Source organism: Astatotilapia calliptera, chromosome 9 (assembly GCF_964374335.1).
Source record: "Astatotilapia calliptera chromosome 9, fAstCal68.1, whole genome shotgun sequence".
Lineage (NCBI taxonomy): Eukaryota > Metazoa > Chordata > Actinopteri > Cichliformes > Cichlidae > Astatotilapia > Astatotilapia calliptera.
In genome coordinates this window covers 19,684,709-19,708,088 of record NC_137430.1, presented here as the reverse complement: position 1 = coordinate 19,708,088, position 23,380 = coordinate 19,684,709, and the positions used below count along the sequence as shown (strand labels likewise).

Sequence of the window (23,380 nt, the reverse complement as noted above, 5' to 3'; positions counted from 1 at the left end):
AATTTATTCAGAATGAATCAAAAATAGTTACAAGTACAAAATGTAATTGGTCAAAATTAAAACATGATAGAAAAATGTAGAACAGCTTGGGACACATTTGATGCTAGCAAGCATTTATAGCAGCAGAGGGTTTTAGGAAGCATGCTGCTTATTTCTCTGTCTTTAATAGATTTTAGAGAACAGTAATTCCCTTCTACTTGCAATATCGAGAGAACAGTGATAACTGACCTTAGGTTTAAGCAAAATTGTCTCTTTGATCTCTCTCTCCTCAGGTCAGGTCTGTGAGAAAGTTTCTATGGATCCTGTAGGGTTTTAGTGGCATACCGTATATCAGTTTAAACAAGAAATATCCTAAAACTATTTTAAACTAGACGCTAGTCGGGGACTTCAGAGCAGGAATATGTTCTGTTACAGCTGCTTCAGAGTGAAAGTTTAAGTCATCACAGTCATCCAGGGTGGGAGTGAGGAGTCCACCCACACTATTTTCCCCTGTGGCCTCTCTGAGGATGGATTGCAGTGCTATTGCATCTTTCGTTGTGTCTCCTAATCCATAGATCTACTGGCTACCTAATCATTAAGGGCCACTTTGCTGATTTCTCACTCAAATCTTTATTGCAAGCAGAAGAAAATCCAACATAAATCTTTCTAATGCATTCTGTGTCATACGAGATAAGCCTAATTGGTGCTGGTAAAACTCTCCCAGCCATTATAGCACTTTTTTATGAATATTGGCTACTTTATAATATGCTGTCAGGATCAAAGTCTACCAACTGAGGAAATGTAGTGAAAATATTATTTGGGTTCCTTCCCAGTTTGCTTTAGCATATGCAAGTAGTGATTCTGAAAAATCTGAAGGTGTTCCTTTATACACAAGGGCACCGTAATTGATTTTGCAAGCTTGTCTTTGCTGACACAACCACAAAAGCATGTGTGCCGCCCCTCAGGGAATCAAATCGGAGAAGTCAGGTGAATGTGTAAACCATTAAACTATGGAACAAGTGCAAGTAGTCATTTTGAAGACGCTATTTGTGTAATATTAAAGATACACTTGCCATAATAAAATGTCAATTGATTTGAGCACCTTGGTATAGAAAGTTGTATATTTTTAAGGAGGAGCACAGTTTCTGGCATTTGAGTGGAATTTGTCAAGATGAAAATCAAGTAAGCATGGAAGTGAAAAACACTGCAGTTCTGTAAATGGTCACTAGAGGCCGCCTGCCAAAATGACTCCAAAAGGAAAAAATGTGATTAAAACTTCATCCAAATCATGCTACGGTGAATTTTTCCCTTAATGAAAACTATATTGGAGTGAATTTTAATGTGGTAGCATCATAAACCGAGGGATGGGACTGCCTGCACAGCAAGTGAATTAGCGCTGCACAATTTTTTCCTTCTGATTATTAAGGCTAATAAACACCACTACTCAACACATATACTCAAGAGTTGCATTTTTTGGGTAAAATTCACCCTAAAAAAACTAATTTTGAATTTTGAAACTAAATCAAAATGAAGTCACTACGAAGCAATGAGGAGCCGGTGCTGATGTTTCTAAACAAGAAAAAGGAAGAAACGGAGATTCTGGATTCATCCAATTCAAAAGAAGGCAGCAGGGAGAATTTCATGGCTTAATCCAGGAGTTGCAGCTGTATCACGGCCACTTTAGTACATATTTCAGGATGTCAGTGAGGCAGTTTGGGCTGTCAGATGACCACATCTGAGGAGGCAGAATAATAATTTCAGAGAGCTGAGTGACTCGAAGCGGCGTCTAGCTATGTGTGTGAGGTAAAATGGGATTATTGAGCTACAGTGCACAATGCAGCAATCTGATTGGGTAGATCTGTTTGTTCACATCTGAAAAATTGGATAAATCAAGCTTGGTTTGGTTTGGCTCACAGCACATTCCTGCCCCTCCCTGAGCCTGGTTGTGTCAGAGGTTTCTTCCTGTTAAAAGGGAGTTCTTCCTTCCCACTTTTGCCAAGAACTGGCTCAACGCGGTGGTCTGATTGTAGATTTCAGATTGTTTTCTCTTTATATTGTAGGTCTTCATCCTATAATATGAAGAGCCTTGAAGTGATGGTAGTTGTGATTTGGTGCTATTTAAAAAGAAATGAATTAATCTGAACAGTATAACCAGCTGCTGGTTGTGGTTTCATATATACAGAACAGTTATAATATAAGGTTGTGAGCTGCTTCACATCTTCTTAACTCTAAACTCTACATTACACAGAAAGGCCACACGACAATTCATTTGCTGCTTACAACTTTAAAAACATGCTCCACCACTTGCTGTAGCAGGACTAAAATGATATAAATTATTACAGTCCCCCTCCACCCGCCCCACTTCCGCTTTGGGCATGCTCATTTTAACACAGAGACATGGGCTGATCCCACACAAACAGTTAATAAGCTTTTCAGTCAAGGAGCTTATGGCTAGGCTAAAACATTCAATTCTTCCCAATGAGCTGTCCAGTATGCTATTGGTATTAATGAAGATGTGTTGGGAAACATCTAACACTCCAACACTTCCCTGGAGGTGCAGATAATCAGCTTTTCTGAGCAGCACTGGCTGAAATAGATTCATAAATCTGTAATAAGGACCTGCACTTTACAGCTCTGACTCCAGCTCTTCTCTCTATCTTCCTCTCCATCAAAATGCCGCTCTGAATATCGACTTCGCTGTACGCACACAGAAGTCCAATGTGATTCTCAAGAGAGGTGGAAGGCTATGCTCTGGTAAAAGATTGTCTGTCGAACACTTGAGCCCGGTCTGGATAGAAAATTGCTGTAAACAGCAGAGTGGCAGGTTGTGCGAGGGACTCTGAGCCAGCCAGAACTCACAGTAGCTCCTCTCGCTAGCCGAATGCTGCACACACCCTGCAGGTGTGGTCCACACATCATAAACACTTTATTAATGTACAGCAGCGTGTTCCAGGAATAACCTCAAAAACCAAGAGTGGATGAAACCACGGGCGTTTCTCCAGATTCATACATAATTGCAGCTTCAGTATTTTTTGTCCTTTTTCTCTGGCAACGAAAATAATCTCTGACCAAGAAGACTCGGAGGAAATCATACTTGGAGATGCCATCGGTTTGCAGAAATCCCAGTGACCGCTCTTCGTCTCTATGCATCTTCTCACATTATACATCTCCACTTGCATGTAAACAGACTGAGTACTTTAATGACTGAGTTTATTTTTTAATTATCGAAGGTTAATGGAGTCTGTGAAGGACAGTCTAGCATCTAGGATGGCGTAAGTGTGACAGGTTGGCCAATACTATTCCCTATTATTTGCCTATCGCGAGATATGTTAATATCATCCTATAATCCCAGCAAGCATTTCTTTTCTCCACATAACGTCAGGATGAAAAAGTAGTTCCAAAACGAAAGATGAACTAAAGCCGTAGACGTTATTACAATGTCAGATCGAGTCACGTCTTCAATGTTACGTCACCTAGAAATCCTTGTTGTCTTTATTGATTAGAATAAAATGAACAATCATACAAAAAAAGTTTAAGGGTGGCTTCAACTCAGCTTCATCTAAAGCTTTTGAGTTCATTACTTATGCTACTGAGCTAACTGGTTTCATATGTGAATGTTAGCATTCCTGAGTTTATGAGGCTGGTATGTTGGACAGAAAGGGGATGATTATAAGAGTCTGACATGTAGAGTTCACTATACAACAAATGAAATTGAATTTAGGTGCAGAAAACCATAAATAGACTCTGGTAATACTGGTCTGTGTACGCTGGGAAGATGTTAGGTGGACGTATGCAACTGTGTACTAAACTTGTTAGCTGTTCAAAAAGACAAACACATTATATTCCATCTTAGAAATTATATTTGTATTTTTCACTTTTGTAAGAACTAAGCACTATTCTATGTGGAAACAACGTAACGTCTGTCCAGCTAAAGTTCAGGTTTTGGTGTCCTACTGCGACCAGTTTTGACCAAGGCAATGATGTCAGGGTTTGCTGGGCTATGCTTCCTGCAGTACTTGGATATAAAAACGAACATAATGGTTAAATAACGATGATAGGGTGGAAATGGTGAACAGTTCTTTGTCCAGGAGAGCTCTTTTGATATCATTGTTTGCAATACTCTCAGGACCTGTCTGATTAGTTAAATTGCTGATTAATGTGTAAATATTAAATAAAAAAATTGCCGGGAAGTTATCGCAAATACCCCAGTCTTTGAAAATGATAAAAGTATTTTCATTAACTCTAAGATCTTTTGTTCTCCTGACTAAATCACAGCTGGCATTGGCCTGAAGTATTGTCCAGGCTCTAATCTTGCTGCTGGACCAGAGAATGGGCAGAATGACATTACGTCTGTTCAGGAGAATGCAAATAGCTCGCCCTCAGAAAGGGATAAAAGCGTTATTTGTATTTGTTGGTTTTCCAAGAAGGTTTTCTTAGTTAGAGTTGTTCCAGTGGCTCCAGGCTGAATTCAACAAATGCATTCATCAGTGTGTAAAAGAAGCAGCTTCATAGTGACAGTCAGTAAGACACAATTTAAAGCCAATTCGGTAAGATTTTCAAGCAAAACAGACTCTTGCTTTGCCATTAATGCGAGCGCAAGATTGTAATTTCCCCGAAGTATCTGTCATCACTCACTCTGCGGGAGTGCAGAGCTAAACTCAGATGTGACCTAATCTGATTAAGGTAAACGGCTCGTCCACTGATACCTGCCTCGCTGTGAAGTTATCGGAGCAAAGCCTGAGTGATTTTGCTTAGCGAGACTGAGCCTGGCAGGCCTTGTGGCTCCCCTCCTCGGCTGCAAGTCCAGCCATTGCATTTCATTGCATCAGAAAAATAAATAAATAAAAATGATAATGGCTGCCAAATGAAAAGTGTAATTTGAGTTTGGAAAGATGACTCTGGTTGCTTCGAAACATCTAGACTTGAATCAGAACATTTTGCTTCTTTATCAGATTAGAAAAAAGAAAAACGTGATGCAAAACAGCCCGAACGTGCTCCAAGCAATGTTTATTTTCCAAATGTATGATATGCATGACTTCATCCACCATCCCCATTATGATTAAATCCTTCATCTCATTCAACATCCTCCATTATGCATAGAGCTCTAATCAGCACCTGACCAAATGTTTTTAAAAAATGGCGCTAATGAGTTACTACGTCTTTACTTGGAATGAAACCGATAGGACTCTGAAAATAGCCTGCCTGTGCTCTGAAATATTCAGTGTGTGTGCGTGCGTGTGTGAGTGTAATGATTTGTGGCTTCAGTGGAGCCCAAGCAAGCCGCAGAGTAACTTTCCTGGACAACAAGTGCTGTTTGCTGTCTGCTTTGACAGGGACTGAAGTGAAGGGCCGGGGGCACTGTTCAAGAAGCTCCCTGCTGATACTTTTTTATGTACGACAGCAGCCATTTGAGGAGCCACAGTGCACGTTTGTGTGTGTAAGTGTGTGTGGGTGTGTGTTAGGCCTTCTTTGGTCAGTGACTGACCCTGGATTTTATCCTGCCAGATTAACTGTCAGATTCCACATGTCATCTGGGTTTTACTGTTCAAGAAGAGCAGGGCAGGAAAGTGTGGGAAACAAGTGCAAAAAAGCGCTCTGAAGGAAAGAAGCAATATTTTAATTTTTTTCCCAACTAATTTCCTGGATGATCTTACTCCTTCTCACTGGGTGATGAATGTGTACGTTTAGTGGTAGTTTTGATGGATTTGTTTTTGGTGGGTTTTAATTATGAAGCTACAGTAAGCTGCTGGGGAGGGGGGTAAACATTGGGAAATAAATCACAATTGATGGAGTCAATTTCACATTAAAGCAAAGCCCATTTTAACAGTGCAGGCTGGGAAAGCAGTGACTCAGAGTGGCTCGTGTATGTCAGTGTTGCTCAGTGGTAGGTGATGCGGGAAGGTGACCTTTTCTCCAACAGAGCACTGGGTGTAGCAGGAAGCTGTGGTCCCTCTGGCCTCCAGGCACCCTGCGGCTCACTTGGATGGGTGCTGGTGGCTGGCGGGGGAAATGTCAGAGCCCTGAGCTCCGCGGACGCTCGTGTACCTCCCCAGTGTGTGCACACAGATTCCACACAGAGTCTCGTTACACAACAAGATGTCAGCTCAAATGAAAATGGAAATATGCATCAGTTTAAAGAGACTGGCAAAAACCTCTTTCAAAGTTAATGAAAACTCCTGACTGATGAGGGGGATTTGACAGTCATGTCGTCGCCACATGGTGAAGCGCAGTCTTTCGTAAAAAAAAAACAACAACAACAAAAAAGAAAATGTGTTTTCGCACAGCCTGCATAATCTGCAGAGCAGCTGTTGTTTTCAGCCACTTTTTGTTTTTTAACTCAGCAGCAAGGGGACATTTCCCAGCAGCGTGAATAGCCAAGACACTTTCAGTTACATGAGGATACTTGTTTTATGGAGGATGTACAGAAGAGAGATAATAATGCAAACTTCTGTTTGTTGTTGTTGCTTCAGTGCTATTTTATTGCTCAGATGGATAAATGTGTGCAAACCTATCACTAGTGACTTTGATGTTGATAGGCGCATAAAGACACCGTCTTCTGACCTTGCACAGACAATCACATGTTTAAATTCATGTGCATGCAGTTTGCAAATACCACAACCTCCTCTGATCACTTGTTATTGGTGGTGTGCTGTTTTCAATGCATTTTACAGTGTCTGTGGCAGATACAGGGATGTTGAGAGTGCAGAGGGGGGGAGAAGTAGTAGAGTACCCGCCCCCAGTAGTAAACCCTGCTCACTCAGACCTAAAGAAATGGCACATGTGTTAAGTAATAAAATGCTGGTGGGATATTTCTGGCTAAAATAAATAAAGCTATGAGTGACATAAAGTTAGAGCGGACTCCCAGCATCAGACTGTATATTTGCAGGCTGAGCTGGGGGCTCTGGCTCTTAATGTTTCCCTGCTTCAAGCTGAACAATGGAGGTTTTCCGTCGATACTCTTGTCTTGCTGTTGCAGTCCGGAGCTCAGTATCCTCTCTGCACCGAGGGCTGCAGATCTGGCAGATGGGCACTGAGTCAATCTAAACAAGCAGCGGGCTCTCCGGAATACATGGAAACCGAAAATTCACGCTTTTTTAAAAATTATTATTTTTGTGTGAAAAAAAAGAGTCATGTGTGACATTTCTGTGCGCCTTACCTTTATCTTGACTTGAAGAAATGCTCTCCTCCTCTTTCGGATTTGCAACCTGTGTTATTATGGACGTGTTGTCCATGGAAACGAGATGTTACGCACCTTCGGCTACACCGTTTTATTCCTTGGCAAACATTACCAGGCGCACTACAGTCCCCCTGGCTGTGCGCAGGCTTTGGAGCGTCCGCTGTTTGCAACGTTAAAATCCCATTTTTGCACTTCCCATACCCCGGTGCTTACGAACGAGACAAAATATCAGCGAGAAGAAGAAGAAACAGAGGAAGAAACGGTCACGACGGCTGGTCCAAAATGTGAGGTGACAGTCCGATGTGCAGGAGACAAACAAAGCGTCAGTCCCGCATCGAAGCCGTTCGTGTCCGATGTGGCTGTTGCAGGCAGCATAGCCCCCGCCTTCTGCTGCCGCTACTGTACGCTCCAGCTTCTATCCACACACTACAATATCAACTGCGTGATACGGTTACAGTGTTTACCCAGAGATGGCGACCGTCGTCCTACCGGCCCTGCAGGCTGACTACAACAGCAACACGCCTGCAACATTTCTATTATCCTCGTCAGTCCATGCTGAAAAACCCTCTCCGTCCGCCCACCACCCACCGATTGTTGCTATCTTGTCATATCCCTGCAGCTCAGGGAGGGGAAAGAAAAACTTCACACTGCATGCAGACTCGGGACACGTTTTACGACCTGCTTTGTAATTTTTTATCTTATTTATTTTTCATTACGTTTGCTATATATATATATATATATATATATATATATATATATATATATATATATATATATATATATATATATATATATATATATATTTACCCTTTACACTAATTTAAATAAATCATCTCACAGTTCAAGGAAATTAATTTAAGTGGAGTAATACTAAATAGCCCATACTAATTAAGTAAAACTTAAAATCTCACACTGTAAAAATGTGACTGTGTATAATTTACCTTAAGTTGTTTAAAAAAAATTAACAACAACAAAAAAAACGCATTAATCCCCGAAATTTAAAGAAAGGAGGGGCGGGGTGATGATATGGCTGTAAACATTTCCAGAAAAAAAGGGGAAAAAAGCTCTCTTTTTTTTATAGCTTTGGCAACTCAAAGCCTGCCTAAAAAAAGATAAATATTAGCCCGTTTGTTGTTTTTAAAACAATTTCTCATTACAAATAAACCTTTTACACAAAAATCGCCTTTTGCGAAGTGCTACAATCTTGAGCTACAGCATTAGATATGTTCAGATCGCAGTATGATGATCCCAAACCTACACCCGAGGTCATCTGGAATCCTGCAACAGATGGTGTGGCCCCTGCAGAGCCATGATCTCCACATCATGCAGTCAGTCTGGGATTACATGAAAAGACAAAAGAAACCCAGACAGCTTAAATCCACAGAAGAAATATGTCAAGTACTGCTGTATGTTTGAAACAACCTTCCTGAAAGATAGTTTAAAAAATTAACTCATATATACTTCAAAAACATTCACTTTCCACTTTTTATGTTCAAGCCTTTTCAAAAAAGCATTGCATATAACACAGAGTAGAGCAAACGCTGAGATATCGCCATAGTTTGTCCCTAAATGGGGTTAAACTCCAAGTATCCCATAATAGCTTGACTCTGACATGCCCTGTCCCTTAAATGTATTTGTTTTTAAATGCATTCTCCAATCCCAAGAAGAGATGACCCTGATGGCTGAATGCTCGTTGTTGTTTTGAAACCAAGAGATCAGCCTATAAATTACACGTAAAATCAATGAATTGCTTCTTGTTTACATCATGTAGCTCACAACCATCCCGCATACACCTGCGCGTGCACTGCAGATTCTCCACATGCTGTTTCAGCCTCAGTGGACCATAGAATGACAACAGGGGAGATAAAGTGGTTTTCTGGTCCGTTGCCAACGATGACGTCTCTTAGTGTTCGTCCCTCTTCACCTTAGCTGTCACTTTAATGGAGCCGAAGCCCACAAAGCCCTAAATGACCCCACCTGAGACATGTGTATGATTGCGCGCGGACAGCAGGAGAACCGATGCTTCTGATAATTAGTATGTAATCTCCCCGCTGAAACGATGCTTTCACTGCAGGTCAGCGCCTCGGCTGTGATGTTTACAATAATGTATGTGTAACAGCAACACAACCACTTTGCACAATTGTCTGTCCCCACCTGGCAGTCTGTCTCAGGTTTCTGCATCTGTCAAGACTGCATGGCTTCTTGAAATCTGAGGGGATGGAGCATGTCTGTAACCATGCTGGGGCACTTTGCATAGATAACTCATCAAAGGCAAATACAAATGTTGCAGTAAATATATCTGTGTAAGAACCTGTTAGAAACAGGCTATCATAATCATAACCACACTGGATGGATTACAAGTTCATCATGCTAACAGACTGTAATACAAGGGTGCCAAACATAAGGCCCAGGGGCCAGAACCAGCTCAGCACAGACTGTCCCACTGGATAGCTTCTTTTATTTACTACAGCAGCATTTCTTTATCATGTAGGAAAACTACATGTGAGGCACTGTTTACAATAACAGAGAGGGGAATTTCACTGGTTTGGCCCACTTGAGATCAAAGTGGGCTGTATGTGGCCCACAAAGAAGAATGAAGAAAACCAAACCAATGTCTTCATTAAAAATGGTAAAAATGCTTTGATGTTGTCTAAAATCACTTTGCATCCTTTCTGTTTGGAAAAAAAAAGATACTCAACTGTTTTTAATCATGTTCATAACTATCCATTCTTCTATAAACTTTTTAGTGTGCAGTTATACCTGTTAATAAGCTGCCAGAAAACACATTTGCTCGATGGTCAATTAGGGGCTTTTTCTGATGAATGAAAAGCCTCTAGACTAGAACACTGTCTTTGAGTCACCCCTATTTTCTTTATATGGGAAAGTGGGAAATAAGGGCATTGATTTACATGTGCGAAAGCAAAAACAGAGTTTGTATAAGCTTGAAAGTGAATATTCTGTGCATCCACCTTTATTCTTCAACACAGCCAGAACTCTCTTTGGCAAACTTTCTTGTCATTTCTTTAAGTAGTCTTCAGGAATAGTTCTCCAGGCTTTTTGAAGGACAGTCAAAGCTCTTCTTTGGATGTCGGCTGCCTTTTCTTCTGTTTCCTTTCAGGATGATCCCACATTGTTTCAATAATGTTAAGGTCCGGGCTCTGTGGAGGCCAATCTATGACTGATAGTGTTGCATTTTGTATTTTTCTGTCCAGGTATGCTTTTACTGCATTGTCAGTCTGTTTGTGTCATTGTCGTGCTGAAAAAATGAAGCCTAATCATAATCTAAAGGCACTTTTCCGTGTTCATAATTTCAGTTTTGAGAATATCCACAACACCACTGTCTGAAATATAGTCATAAACCATGACAGAGCCTCCACCGTCTTACAGATGCCTGTAAACTGTAGCGTCTCACCTCTTTCCTGAATTCCTCTGTGCATGCTGACGATGATTTGAACCAAAATTTTCAAATTAGGATTCAAGACTCCATCAGACGTGTTGTCATTGATTTTCAGTCCAGTTTACACTGGTTCAGCTCTTGAATTAGGTGCCTTTTGTATGTTTGGATGATTAACAGTTCAGTACAAAGTTTATGATTATCTGTTAAAATTCTGTAGAGTTGGTGGAGAACAAATTAGAGTGAAAAAAGTATATTTAGGACTTTGGTTTGGCCAAACAGAAACTTTACAGAAAATACAAGTCCCAGTTAAGCTTCAGTTAACTTATGCTTGAACTACTCAGATGTTACCATATTAAATTAAAAAGTAATAATATTGCAGTGTTTTGCTCATAGCTTGTAATCGCTGCCCCCAAGGTTCTCAAATGTAATTATTTCCAATTTCAGCAATGATGCTATGAGGGAAACGACACTGATTACTGAGTGAAGTTACTCTAATTAATGGCGTTCAACATCCCATGATATCAGTTCATAAACATAAATATATACAGGAAAAATTATAGGAACATGTATTTCCAAAGCAGATCAGTTCACGGGTGTAGCACTGCTTAGCATCTCATATCACATGAAACACTACAAATAAAACCACAACGATTAACTGTTACACTTGCTCGACTCATGCAATTATATACAGTTCTTCATCTGCAGGTAATCAGAGAGCTGTATCACATAAATATAATGTTCAGCACATAAATATTACACGTAAGTACCTCCTTGTTAATCTTCTGCATGTTCTATTAAAAAGAAATCAGTTTACTGTGGCCCTGAAGCAGCAGCCAAAGAAAGTCAGTCCAGAATAAATAGTGCATAAAGAACTTTAAAGCTTATTCAGGGCCACAGATTAGGCTCTGCAATAACAGCTGCAAGACACAAGTACTTGGAGAGTGGAGCGTGCCAGCAGGATAAAGATATATGCATGACTGACCAATACTGCGGTGAAATATGAGAACAAACACTGGTGGAGTCACTTTTTGATCATGGACATCAAACGCTGTTAGCCTCTGACATTTCTCTGTCTGAGGCGGGGGGAAATGGCACCGCTATCCAGCACCAGATTTCTGTTGATGAATAATTAAAATAAATATCTTCTTGATATTAACTTTGATAGGACACAGATGATCTTTTTCAATGCCTTCAAATGCGCTGTCAGACTGCGGGGTGCTTGAATGTTTTATGAGTGTGGGTGTAGTTCAGTAAGGAGCTGGTATCACTGAATAATCTCTCTCGCTCTGCATGAGTCTCTCTGTGTCTGCACGTTCTTGAGCCGTTCAGGTTGCTCTTAAACCTGTATATACCTTTCAGCATTGTATAAACAGTGGCACAGTGAAGCGTGTAAAGGGACACACAGTAGCCTGAATCCTGCAATGTAAGGCAGCACATTTGTATTAAAGCTGCAACTGGACCAAAGACACTTTTGTATAAACTGGGACACTCAGAGTTGCAGGTGCTTTATACAGAAAATGTACAAGTCCAATTGCAAAAATATGGGACCCTATCTAAAATGTATGGCATAGACAAACAGAATTCAGTGATGTGCAAATCTCATAACATCAAATGTTTCAACTCAGACATTTTCCTGTTCCAGGAAAAAAATATTAGATCATTTTGAATTCGATCATAGCAACATGTCTTAAAAAAGTTTAGACAAGGCCCCAAATCAATACTGCATATATATATATATATATATATATATATATATATATATATATATATATATATATATATATATATATATATATATATATATATATGAATCGATAGTTCACCGTGCTATCCATACATGCAGGTTAAACCTCTATCATACAAGAAAAAGCCATGTGTGAACATGATCTTTCTCTCTCTCATTTAAAATGGTCTAAGGGAAGGAGGAATGGGACTATTCAGCTTGTTATCGGCTCTCAGTTTAAAAGCCTTCATCTCTGATGGTATGTGGGTACATAAGTGCCTATGGAGCTGGCAGATTGCACATCTGGAACTGCACCATCAATGCTGAGGTTTTAGAGCAATATTTGCTCCCATCCAGGCAACATTTTTCAGGGAAAGCCTTACATGTTTCAGCAAGAAATGTTAAACCACATACATGTTAAACAGCTAACTTCATATAGAAGAGTCCAGGTGCTGGACCTTTTAACAACTGAAAACATCACGAAACAAAAAATACAACAAAAAAGACCCGGGACTCCCCAAAGTCCAGCAGCTGGTTTGTTCAGTTCCCAAACATTTAGGCTGCTACACAACAGTAAACATAACTCTGTTCCTTCCGTTTCCTGTGTTCTATGGTACCATTAATAATATATGTTTTTGTAAGATTTGTAAATCATTGCATTTTGTTTTTATTTACATTTTAAACAGCATCCCTGCTTTTTTGGTCATTGGTAATTGATATATAAATTATATATGCATATTCAGGTCTGGGTTCATATTAGATGAGAACTATAAGAAATTTCTTGTGTCCACATGTCAGGTGATGTTGCTTTATATCATCTGCAGAACGCACCGTAAAAATTTCAAAAATCAGCCAATATTTCCCACATATTTCATTTACATACAGTTTGTCTGTGAAGGTTCTCAGTCATCCAGGTCATCGTAGTCTATGGAGCTTGGAAAGAAAAACATTTGGACTTCTTTAAGTTGCTTGAAGACGTTTCACCTCTCATCCAAGAAGCTGAAGAAGAACTGAAGAAGTTGATGAGATGGATACTTCTCAGATGAGAGGTGAAACAAACTTAAAGAAGTCCACATGCTTTTCTTTCCAAGCTCCTTAGACTATATGTACAGTTAGGTCCATAATTTGTTGGACAAAGACACAAAGTTTGTAGTTTTGCCCCTGCACAGCACCACGGTGGATTTTAAATCAAACTATCAAGATGTGATCAAAGTGCAGACTTTCAGTTTTAATTAAAACAACAGCACTGCATTAACTGTTTAGGAATTGCATACATATTTATAGACAGTCCCCCCATTTTTAGACTAAAAAGTAATAAGCAGTAATAAGCAGTTTCATGACCAGGTGTGGCCCGTTCCTTTGTTATTTATGACAGATGAAGCAGAAGTGGTACCTGAAGTTGTCTCATTATATTTATTGATTTCACTGTAATTTTAATTATTTCCATTTTCTCACACCGATGGCCGAAACCCGTTAATCACATAGTACATGAAACTTTTCATGGCTTTTCGTGAATTTCATTTATGCTAAATTTTATGAGTTTTCAGCCTGTTCAGTCCCTCAAAGTGTATTTACAAAAGAGGAGAAGTCCTTAAGATATAAGAGACCTCAATGTCCTGGAGATTTATTTTACCTGGGAGTAACCAGAGATTTTATGGGAAGACTTTGGTGTCACCGATCTGTAGTATGACTACTACAGAACTATAAAATGTAAGACTTCTACCCCAGTTTAGGGCCTTGGCTCTCTGAAGAAAAAGGAGGCATGAAGCTGACTTCCCTGGCTACTCTTGAATTTGGGTATTCTCACGTCTAGTTGGAAAGAAAAGGTCGCACAGATCACGCTTTGGACTGTATTGGCTCATTAGTTTACCTTTGCTGCCACCTAGTGGAATAGATATAAACTTGTGATAGACTGAACATAATCTTGAGAGAATATGCAACAAAAAGAATATTCTGTATATCTTATTTTGTAACTAATCTAATGAAATATTCCTTTATGGATTAAGTGTTATCACGGTTTTTTGGCATTAGGACTATTTGTTATGTTATTTTCATTCTAATATGTCATCTTTGGCCACTTGATCCTATACTTTGAATGTAACTGCAATATCCAAGCAGTAGCCGACTGTTTTAATAGTTTTACATACTGAAGACCATTGTTATTCCAGGAACCGATTCTACCGGCTTTAAATGGCTTTGAATATTTATTTGTAAAAAGACTGAATATTTTGCATATCACAGAGGGGAAAGCATGTAAAAAGTTAAATTTACATAGCCACATAGCCCAGCATGAAAACCTAAACTCCTATCTGTTTACAGTAAAGCAAGAAAAAAAGCCAATTGTGCAAAAGACATCAAAAAAATCTTGTAAAAATATGGATTCACACAGATCTAAAAGAAGAAGAAGAAGAAGAAGAAGAAGAAAAAGAAAGAGGGATCTGAGGTCTGATAAGTTTGTTTTTCCTTCTTTTCTTGTGAGAAGAGTGGAAGATAGAAAGAGGGTCTTCATGGGCACAACTCCACAGTATCCACAGAGAGACACAAGGTTACCATTTCTGAATGACTGTAATGATTTAATCCTGGCCCATACCCTACAATAAACAGACTGAAATCGGCTAATAGCAGTTTTAGTTATTCTTTTCTCTCGGAAAATGTCATTATTTTTGTCAATAACTGAAATAAATGCTTGTAGATCTGTATGAGCTGATAATAGATTTGTTGATGAATGCCGGCCCATAGACAAATAAATTCACATTTACTGAATACAGTGGATATTTTTTCTCCTTTTTTTGCTTCCTCGTAGGGGGCTTGTCTGATTGCTGGGGTCTGTAATGTTGTATGGTCTTTAGCTTGGAATAGAAAGTGTCTCGCGGGAACTGTTGTTGTGATTTGGCGCCAAATAAATAAAACTGGAGTGAATTGAATTGAATTTTGTGCACACATATTAATTAGCTAGATCAAAAGGGCAACGGATATAACTGGGTGATGGAACAGTAATCCAGAATATATACTTTAGAATTAAGTTGTTATCTTAGCTGACAAAAAATATCGATCTAAACTAATTTTTTATTTCAGTTTATTTTATTCATTTTTAAAATTTTATTTATAATGGGTTTTTTTTATTTTTTTTATTTATTTATTTATTTTTTACCCCTCAGCATGTGTGACGAATCTGCCGAGAGTGTACAATGGGCACACAGCGTACGTGTGGCGTAGAGAAAGTGCTTCCCGGCGGCGGAAGCAGTGTTTACTTGCTCTCAGAGATTTCATCATTCTCTTTCTCGCATTACTCCGGTCCATGCTTCTTCGCGGCACAGCATCAGCACTGCTGAGGACCACCACTGAGATTTTCCGCTCCTGCCCGGTGTCCACGGTCCGGTTTGTTCGGCAGTCGCTTCGCTACCCGCGTAAAAACCGGCCGTTTTCAACGTCGGTGTGCTTGTGTAAGAAGAAGAAAACAAGCCTGTGGCTGCAGCTGGCGGAAGGACAAACCATGGACGGCAACATTGAAGAGATTCTCGCCCCTTTGAGGCTTGCAGTGAAAGAACAGGTAATTGGGACTTATCGCCTTATCTTTATCATTATAGATAAAGAGTGTTTGTTCTCAGTGTGATTAAATATATTTTAGTACCGCCCACTCTGTCACATTAGCCTTCTCGCTCGTAAGGCTAGCCGGCTAACACGACCCGGCTGCTCGCTGTCAATGAATCAGTTGCTTTCTAGCTAGCTGCTAACGTTAACTGTCAGTTATGTCTGCGCTCTCTGCCACGTTTCATTGAGCTGCTGCTGTTGCAGCTGCTTTTGCATACACTTGTGGAAAGGGCGTGGTTATGATTGGAAGCCAAATTTGTACTGCTAATAAAACAAAAAACAAAACAAAAAACCTACACAACACTGATCCTTCAGCATATTTTTTGTAAGCATGCCCATACTCGTGTAGTATGGTTTTGTTGGTTTATCTGTGTCTGAAGCCAGCTCACTCTCTGTTTAGGGGGACCTGGTTCGCCAAATGAAACAGGATGGAGCTCCAGATGTGGATATTACTAAAGCTGTAGCAGAACTAAAGGCGAGGAAGAGGACTCTGGAGGCCAAGGTAAGCAAATCAAGTCCACTTGAGCTCATGGTACTCTGGAGTAGTTAAACTTTAGATATATGATATGCTCTTCAAGTGCTTATACACCCCCAGACAGCCAGACCACTCTGAAAATACGATGCTTTTCATTAAAGCTGAGAAGTGTATCATCAGTCCACCTGGCTGGGATGCTGTGAAAACTATATCAAAATGACAAAGAATGATCAAATCTGGGTTTTTGAGATCACTCTGAGTATTTTTAAGCTTTTTTTCACAATCTCCTGTATAAGACGATCAGATACTGAGCTATAAAAGATCTTAACATGCCTCACAAAATGATACCTGAGTCAGACCTGACGGGTAAACGAAAGCAAGTAAGAGGGTCCTGGAAGCAAAGCTATTATTATGGTTTTGTATTTTCTAATTATTTTTTTATTTTATTTTGACTTTTTGTTTTTAATTCAGTTTAGTGTCAGTTTGTTTCCAGAGTAGATTTGTGATTCAGTGTCGTTATTGTTTGGAAGTGTTTAATGTATTTTAGTGTAATATGTGGATGGCGTATGTCAGTGCCAAAATTGAGGAAAATCATCACAGATTTGACAATAATAACACACAACCCTCTGAAAGCATTTTCATCTAGTTTTAGTTAACTCTAATATCCATGCCAGGAAGGCTCTGTGTTTTAAGGCCAAGAACAGACTTTAATGCTCAGATGTTGTTGTGATTTTAATCTTGGCACTTTGTATAAAAATTGCAGGAGTTGGCACTGCAACCCAAAGATGACATCGTCGACAGAACCAAGATGGAGGATACCCTCAAGAGGCGATTCTTTTACGACCAGGCCTTCGCTATCTATGGAGGTAAGACCTGGATAGCCAGCAGTGGAAATTAAGCTTTCGGTTAGTGCTTAAGCCAGCGTATGATGGCGTCTTTAAGCGTTCTGTTACCATGCAGTAATGCTCCTCAGGTGTGAGCGGCCTGTATGACTTCGGCCCTGTGGGCTGCGCCCTGAAGAACAACATCCTGCAGGCGTGGAGGCAGCACTTCATCCAGGAGGAGCAGATACTGGAGATCGACTGCACCATGCTGACCCCCGAGTCCGTCCTCAAGTAGGTGCACTGAACCTGTTGTAGTCGTGGTCTCAACATTTGTATTAGGCTTTAATAGGCTGTTTATTTATATTTAATAAAGGGTAATTCAGAAACTGCTAAAAAAAAAAAAGGCGCCTAGTGGTTCCTAGAGTCAGCTCCAAAGTGCTGAACTGTGGGTTTTTGTTAACGGGCGCACATTGATTTCTGCGATTTTATGCATGGAAGCTGCCACTAATAGCAGCTTTCCATAGCCCGGTTGCAGATACACTGTTGAATGTACGAGTTTCTTTGGGATGCATTTTAAATCCTTGGCATTAATACACTTATTATGTTATTTCTTTCACCAGGACTTCAGGACATGTGGACAAATTTGCAGACTACATGGTGAAAGATGTCAAGAATGGCGAATGCTTCAGGGCTGACCACCTCCTCAAAGGTGAGCATGGTTTGCTTCTAGTTTTCCAGCACCGTGTAAACTAAAGGTGGATCTGTATTATTAATGGGACTCTGCAGACAGGAGGGGCAACTGCTGCTCGTCACCTATTCTGAGTATTGCTGTTGTGCCTGAGGGGGGGATGGAAGTGGCTGGACCAGCAGAAATCACGCAGGGCTTACAAAGTAATACAGCCGCTAGAATCCGAGACACTGGAACTGTACCAAGAGCTTGTGATGGACTGAGGACGTGTCCCAAAAGGCTTTTTATTTTCCCAGATAACACAAAAGTGTGTAATATTTATTAACAGAGGTACTTCAAATTGCATGAGGAACAAAAACAAAACAAGCATATATTTACGTTGAGCACTGTTGTAGGACTCGCTGTAGGTGCTGGGGGCAGGCTGGGATGTTGGTGGGAAGTCACAAAAAACAACAAAAACACCACTGTCTGGTTTTTCTGTGTGTTACAGCCCACCTTCAGAAGCTGATGTCTGATAAGAAGTGCACAGCAGAGAAGAAGGCTGAGATGGAGAGCGTCATCACCCAGGTCTGTGTTAATTGAGACAAAATGAGTCATGTTGAAAAACCTTTGTTTCTGACGTGGCTGTAAATCACTGATTTTGCATTTTTTGGGCTTACCGGTTTCCAGTTGGACAACTACACCCAAGAAGAGCTGTCTGACCTTTTCGTAAAATACAGCGTCAAGTCCCCTACCACAGGAAACGAGCTCACACCTCCCATCTCCTTCAACCTGATGTTTCAGACGTCCATTGGACCAGGGGGGAATATGGCAGGGTAAAATGACTCCTCAGCACTGTGCAGAAACGTTTCCTCACATTTGTGTCATTAATTTTGATTTTTAATCAATCTGCATTTGCAGCTATCTGAGGCCTGAAACAGCTCAGGGAATATTCCTCAACTTCAAGCGTCTTTTGGAATTCAACCAGGGAAAACTGCCATTCGCTGCTGCTCAGATAGGAAACTCCTTCAGGAACGAAATCTCTCCTCGCTCTGGACTCATTCGTGTCAGGTGAGGAGGGGGTGTGTCCTCTGGTTCAAATAATATTTTGTTTTTAAGCTGAGAGAGAAAACGGGAATGTGACTGTGTGATATATATTTTTGTGCAGAGAGTTCACCATGGCTGAGATTGAGCACTTTGTGGACCCGAATGAAAAGGATCATCCCAAATTCCCCAACGTAGCTGACCTGGACATCATGTTATACTCCTCCAAGGCTCAGACCAGCGGGCAGTCTGCACAGATCATGAAGCTGGGAGAGGCTGTAGAGCAGGTGGCTATAACACTGGAACACCAATGATGATGTCAAATCCAAAATAGTCAGTTTAAGATGAAAAGCAACAAAAAATGTATCTTGTCTCACTTAGGGAGTGATCAACAACTCCGTCCTGGGATATTTCATCGGGAGGATCTACCTCTACCTTACTAAAGTTGGTATTGCCAAAGACAAGCTGCGTTTCCGACAGCACATGGACAACGAGATGGCTCACTACGCCTGTGACTGCTGGGATGCCGAAGCCAAAACCTCCTACGTACGTCCCACTGCAGCGTTTCCTCACAGCTTTATCAGCTTCTTTGTATGCTGATGCTCAAAGTAATGTTTGTCCCCTGCAGGGCTGGATCGAGATCGTAGGCTGCGCTGACCGGTCCTGTTACGATCTGCAGTGCCACGCACGGGCCACCAAGGTCCCTCTGGTTGCTGAAAAGCCTCTAAAAGAACCCATATCCTTAAATCAAAGTAGAAACACAACTTCAGAGAAAGTCCCAAAACACGAAAGAGCCTTTTGATGTTGGTGATCGGTGTTTCTCCTTAACTTCTCCACACAAAACTGTAAATGTCGTCCAGTTTGAGCCCAATAAAGGAGCCATTGGGAAGGCCTATAAAAAGGATGCAAAGATAGTCATGGAGTACCTCTCTGTGTGTGACGAGTGCTTCATTACAGACCAGGAAAAGCTGCTCAGTGAGAGTGGGTGAGTGCTGTGGCTAATCATCATACTGATGGTTGTTTCAAGTACATTTTCAGGAAAGAGTTAGTTTTTCAAATTTGTGCTCCTCAGAGAGTTCACCATCGAGACAGAAGGCAAAGCGTTCAAACTCACAAAGGACATGGTCAGCGTGAAGCGATTCCAGAAGACTCTGCACGGTGAGTTTCACTCAAGAGAAACGTGAGGGGAAATGATACCGGAGCAAGCGGTTTTATAATGTCTCTGTCATCCACAGTCGAGGAAGTTGTTCCCAACGTGATCGAGCCCTCGTTTGGCATCGGTAGGATCATGTACACCATCTTTGAGCACACATTCCAGGTCAGAGAAGGCGACGAACAAAGAACGGTAAGTCTGACAACATCGATGTTTCTGCCCTTACAAAATGACACCATGTTCAGTGCTGCTGCACTCATCCTCTTCATCTATTTCTTTATGATTAGATTTTGATCTGGAACATTGAATCCTTGTGATTGATTTATGTGTATTTTACTAACAAGTTAAAGAGTAGCACTTAATTTCATTTGCCTGATTTTGTTATATTGTTGTAGCTCCTTACAGAGTTGAGTATTTTTGCATGCTTTGTTTTATTTTTGCTGGTTTTCTTTAATGATGCGTCTTCATTTTCACTGCAGTACTTTAGCTTCCCTGCTACTGTCGCTCCTTACAAGTGCTCCGTCCTGCCTCTGAGTCAAAACCAAGAGTTCATGCCTTTTGTGAGGGAATTATGTAAGTGATTCCAAAATCAAACATCCTATTTCAGTCAAAGAAGAAAAATGGCACTTTCTCCAACTGCTTTTTTCTTTTCTCCTTAGCGGAGGCGCTGACCAGAAACGGCGTATCTCACAAGGTGGACGACTCTTCAGGATCCATCGGGAGGCGCTACGCCAGGACGGATGAGATCGGAGTGGCGTTTGGAATCACCATTGACTTTGACAGTGTGAACAAAACGCCTCACACAGCCACTCTGAGAGACCGTGACTCTATGAGGCAAATCAGGGCCGAGGTACTGCTTCACTTCACTCCATTTTTACATGTGTTAGGGCTGCGTAGGTAAACTCTAGGGCGGTGCTTTTGTCACAGCACAGAAAAACATAAAAAACTGAGCAACCATGGTAGTGATTTTCATAACCTTTCAGCTCATTCATTCATTTTGTGTGGTTTGGTATGAAAAATGGTCTCCAAAACATAGGCTGTACAGTAGAATTGGTGTTTAATGTATTCCATTTATATAGCGCCTTGCTGTTCATCCATGGGATAGTTGCAGGAAGTTGATTGTAAGTGATGACATCCAACAATGATGGCAACCGATAAAGAGAAAGCTCTCTGTGTGAGTCTGTGACAGCTGTGTGGCGTTAAACCTCCCACCTAAACCTTTCTGTTCAGCCACGTATTTTAAAATTTACCGTAAGCTTTTATGTCTGTTACTTTAAAAAAAATCAGATCAAATGATTCTATAAGTGACGACCAAAGAGAAATACATTTAAGGCCCAATGAGTTTCATCCTTTGCTTGTGCTTCACCTCTCCACAATTCATGAAATTCAGCTTGGTGCTGTTTGATTGTCATGTTGAAACAAAAGAAGGGATAAACAAGCAAACAAAAACACTGAAAATGTGCCTCGACAGAAGAATAACAGAGTGGAAAGATGCGAGGACATGCATGGCTGCAACGAGGCTGAGCTTCTTAGTGTGGCAGCAGATGATGTATTTCAGTCTGTTTCACTCACATTTCATGGAACAGAGATTCCTCTTTTACTCATCAGTACAGCTGCATGCATAAACTGTGCAACAACAACAAAATCAATTGTGTTTTTAGGCTTTAAGTCCATTTTCTCTGGTTTACACTTGTGTTGGGCTCAGAGTGATGCCAAGACACGAGCCATACATATCTTTGGACTTGATTGATAATTCTTTCGACAGTAAAATTACCTGCAACATGACTTAACCCTACTCCAAGTGCATTTCACCTCGAGTTCCACACACACCATATAACACCATTAAGTAAAAACGCTCCTCTTTTTCTCTCCTCACAGGTCGGCGAGCTGCCCGTGATCGTTCGGGATTTGGCCAGCGGCACATTGACCTGGGCGGAAGTGGAGAGCAAGTACCCCATCTTCGAAGGACAGGAGACCAGCAAGAAGGACACGAGCGAAGAGTAGAGTTCTCCTGTCTGCCAGCCACTTCATAATAAATCCACAGACTCGTTGCTTATGCACCGCCGCGACGATTGCCGCGACTGGATTGTGACGAGCTGTAGTGGCGCACAGAGCCCTCTTTGTGATCCACACCACTGCAATCACTAAATTGTCATGTATTTATCATATCTTAACAGTTGTGGTAAAGCTTGCACAGGACTGTTGTTTCATTGACGAGCAGCATTTCATCCATGCACGACCATGCCAATACGATGTTAAAAGGGAGAAATGTAATCAGGGTGTTTTCAGTGGAAGGAAGCGTCCACCATTCCAGTTTCAGGCAGATCTGATTGAGATATTTAACAGTTTCAATAAAAAGAGTCGGCACTTACAGGACACGGACAAACAGCTGTGATATTTTCTTCTTGTTTTTGAGCCACTGCTGCTCAGCGATTGCTTTTAATCTCAAAAATGTCTTCTTAAGCTTACGGTAATTCAGGAGTTTTTAAGATGACCTCCAAAACTAAAATCTTAATGCTCGGAAATTAAAACCATGTTTTGAATGTTTGCTTTTTTTCCCTCCAGTGGAAAAAATGTGGACTAAAAATGTCCAACGCATCAGTTTTATTAGTTTGAACATAAACGGTGTATCAGAGCCAACATGAATGAAACAAGTAAATCCAGCATGATTTAAAAACAGAATAGTCAGCGAAATTGTTTTTAGCACGTGACAAGTTGATGTGTTTAACGCAGCGTACCGATTCATGTTTCATGTGTATGACAGATATTCTGCTTCCTACCATGATTATATTGTTTTTGTTAAAAGTGGGATTCTTTTATTTTTTTGCCTCATAGCTCAACATCATATCTGAGAATTCAAAGCAAAGCAGCAGCCGGCACAGTGGCGTCGTGATTAGCAGGCCTAACAGTAAGTAGGTCCTGGGTTCAAATTCACTGGTTCCCTGGGATCTTTCTGTATGAGTACTCCGGTTTACTTCCAAAGATGCACTTAGAGTTGATTTTTAACCTATTCTAAATTGTTTGGGCGTACCCTGCCTTCTGCCCTGTGACAACTGGGATATGCTCCAGTGTTCCCTCCACCCCCATGATGCTTGGAGAATTGGAAGAAGATGGGTGGAAAATAAAGGACTGATAGTATTATTTTTCACCATTAGCTGGCACCACTGATTCACTGTTACTTCCACTACTAGCTCATTTTTATTTAATTTTTTTTCTATTAAGGGCCTGTTAAATTCTCAAAGGTGGGTAAAGGTAAACAGGTTTTTGCGATCCTACATGCACAATAAGGCACCACTGTTAAGGTGAAGTTACAAAGGCTTTAAAGTGTGGGCTCTTCCTTTATTACTGCA

At 40.7% G+C, this 23,380-nt stretch overlaps 2 protein-coding genes and 1 non-coding gene across 5 annotated transcripts in view; 2 read left to right on the top strand and 1 right to left on the bottom strand.

The window, feature by feature from the left end:
* Positions 1 to 7,665, bottom strand: part of ctdspla (CTD (carboxy-terminal domain, RNA polymerase II, polypeptide A) small phosphatase-like a) — a 39,838-nt gene extending 32,173 nt beyond the window's left edge. Inside the window, exon 1 of one of the 2 annotated variants that reach the window (XM_026179627.2) lies at positions 7,136 to 7,665. In XM_026179627.2, the coding sequence (XP_026035412.2) occupies positions 7,136 to 7,211 (76 nt within the window). In that variant the 5' untranslated portion in view covers positions 7,212 to 7,665. The remainder of the gene's footprint in view (positions 1 to 7,135) is intronic. The other variant, XM_026179626.2, reaches the window with a different exon arrangement.
* Positions 7,666 to 15,447: 7,782 nt separating this feature from the next.
* On the top strand, positions 15,448 to 22,416 carry LOC113029332 (glycine--tRNA ligase). 2 transcript variants are annotated; one of them, XM_080306517.1, is made up of 17 exons: positions 15,448 to 15,826; positions 16,268 to 16,369; positions 17,106 to 17,208; positions 17,316 to 17,457; positions 17,787 to 17,875; positions 18,345 to 18,421; positions 18,524 to 18,669; positions 18,755 to 18,904; positions 19,002 to 19,164; positions 19,259 to 19,423; positions 19,506 to 19,614; positions 19,718 to 19,862; positions 19,950 to 20,035; positions 20,113 to 20,222; positions 20,510 to 20,603; positions 20,690 to 20,880; positions 21,909 to 22,416. In XM_080306517.1, exons 1-17 carry the CDS (start codon positions 15,575 to 15,577, stop codon positions 22,032 to 22,034), a joined length of 2,250 nt encoding a protein of 749 aa, XP_080162643.1. In that variant the 5' UTR covers positions 15,448 to 15,574; the 3' UTR covers positions 22,035 to 22,416. The 2 variants fall into 2 exon arrangements, with proteins under 2 accessions (XP_080162643.1, XP_080162642.1); XM_080306516.1 differs by having other exon boundaries at positions 15,496 to 15,826; positions 19,506 to 19,618; positions 19,722 to 19,862.
* On the top strand, positions 17,573 to 17,709 carry LOC113029933 (small nucleolar RNA SNORA84). The gene has a single exon (XR_003273527.1). It is a non-coding gene; the product is annotated as a small nucleolar RNA SNORA84 (small nucleolar RNA).
* Positions 22,417 to 23,380: the final 964 nt, after the last annotated feature.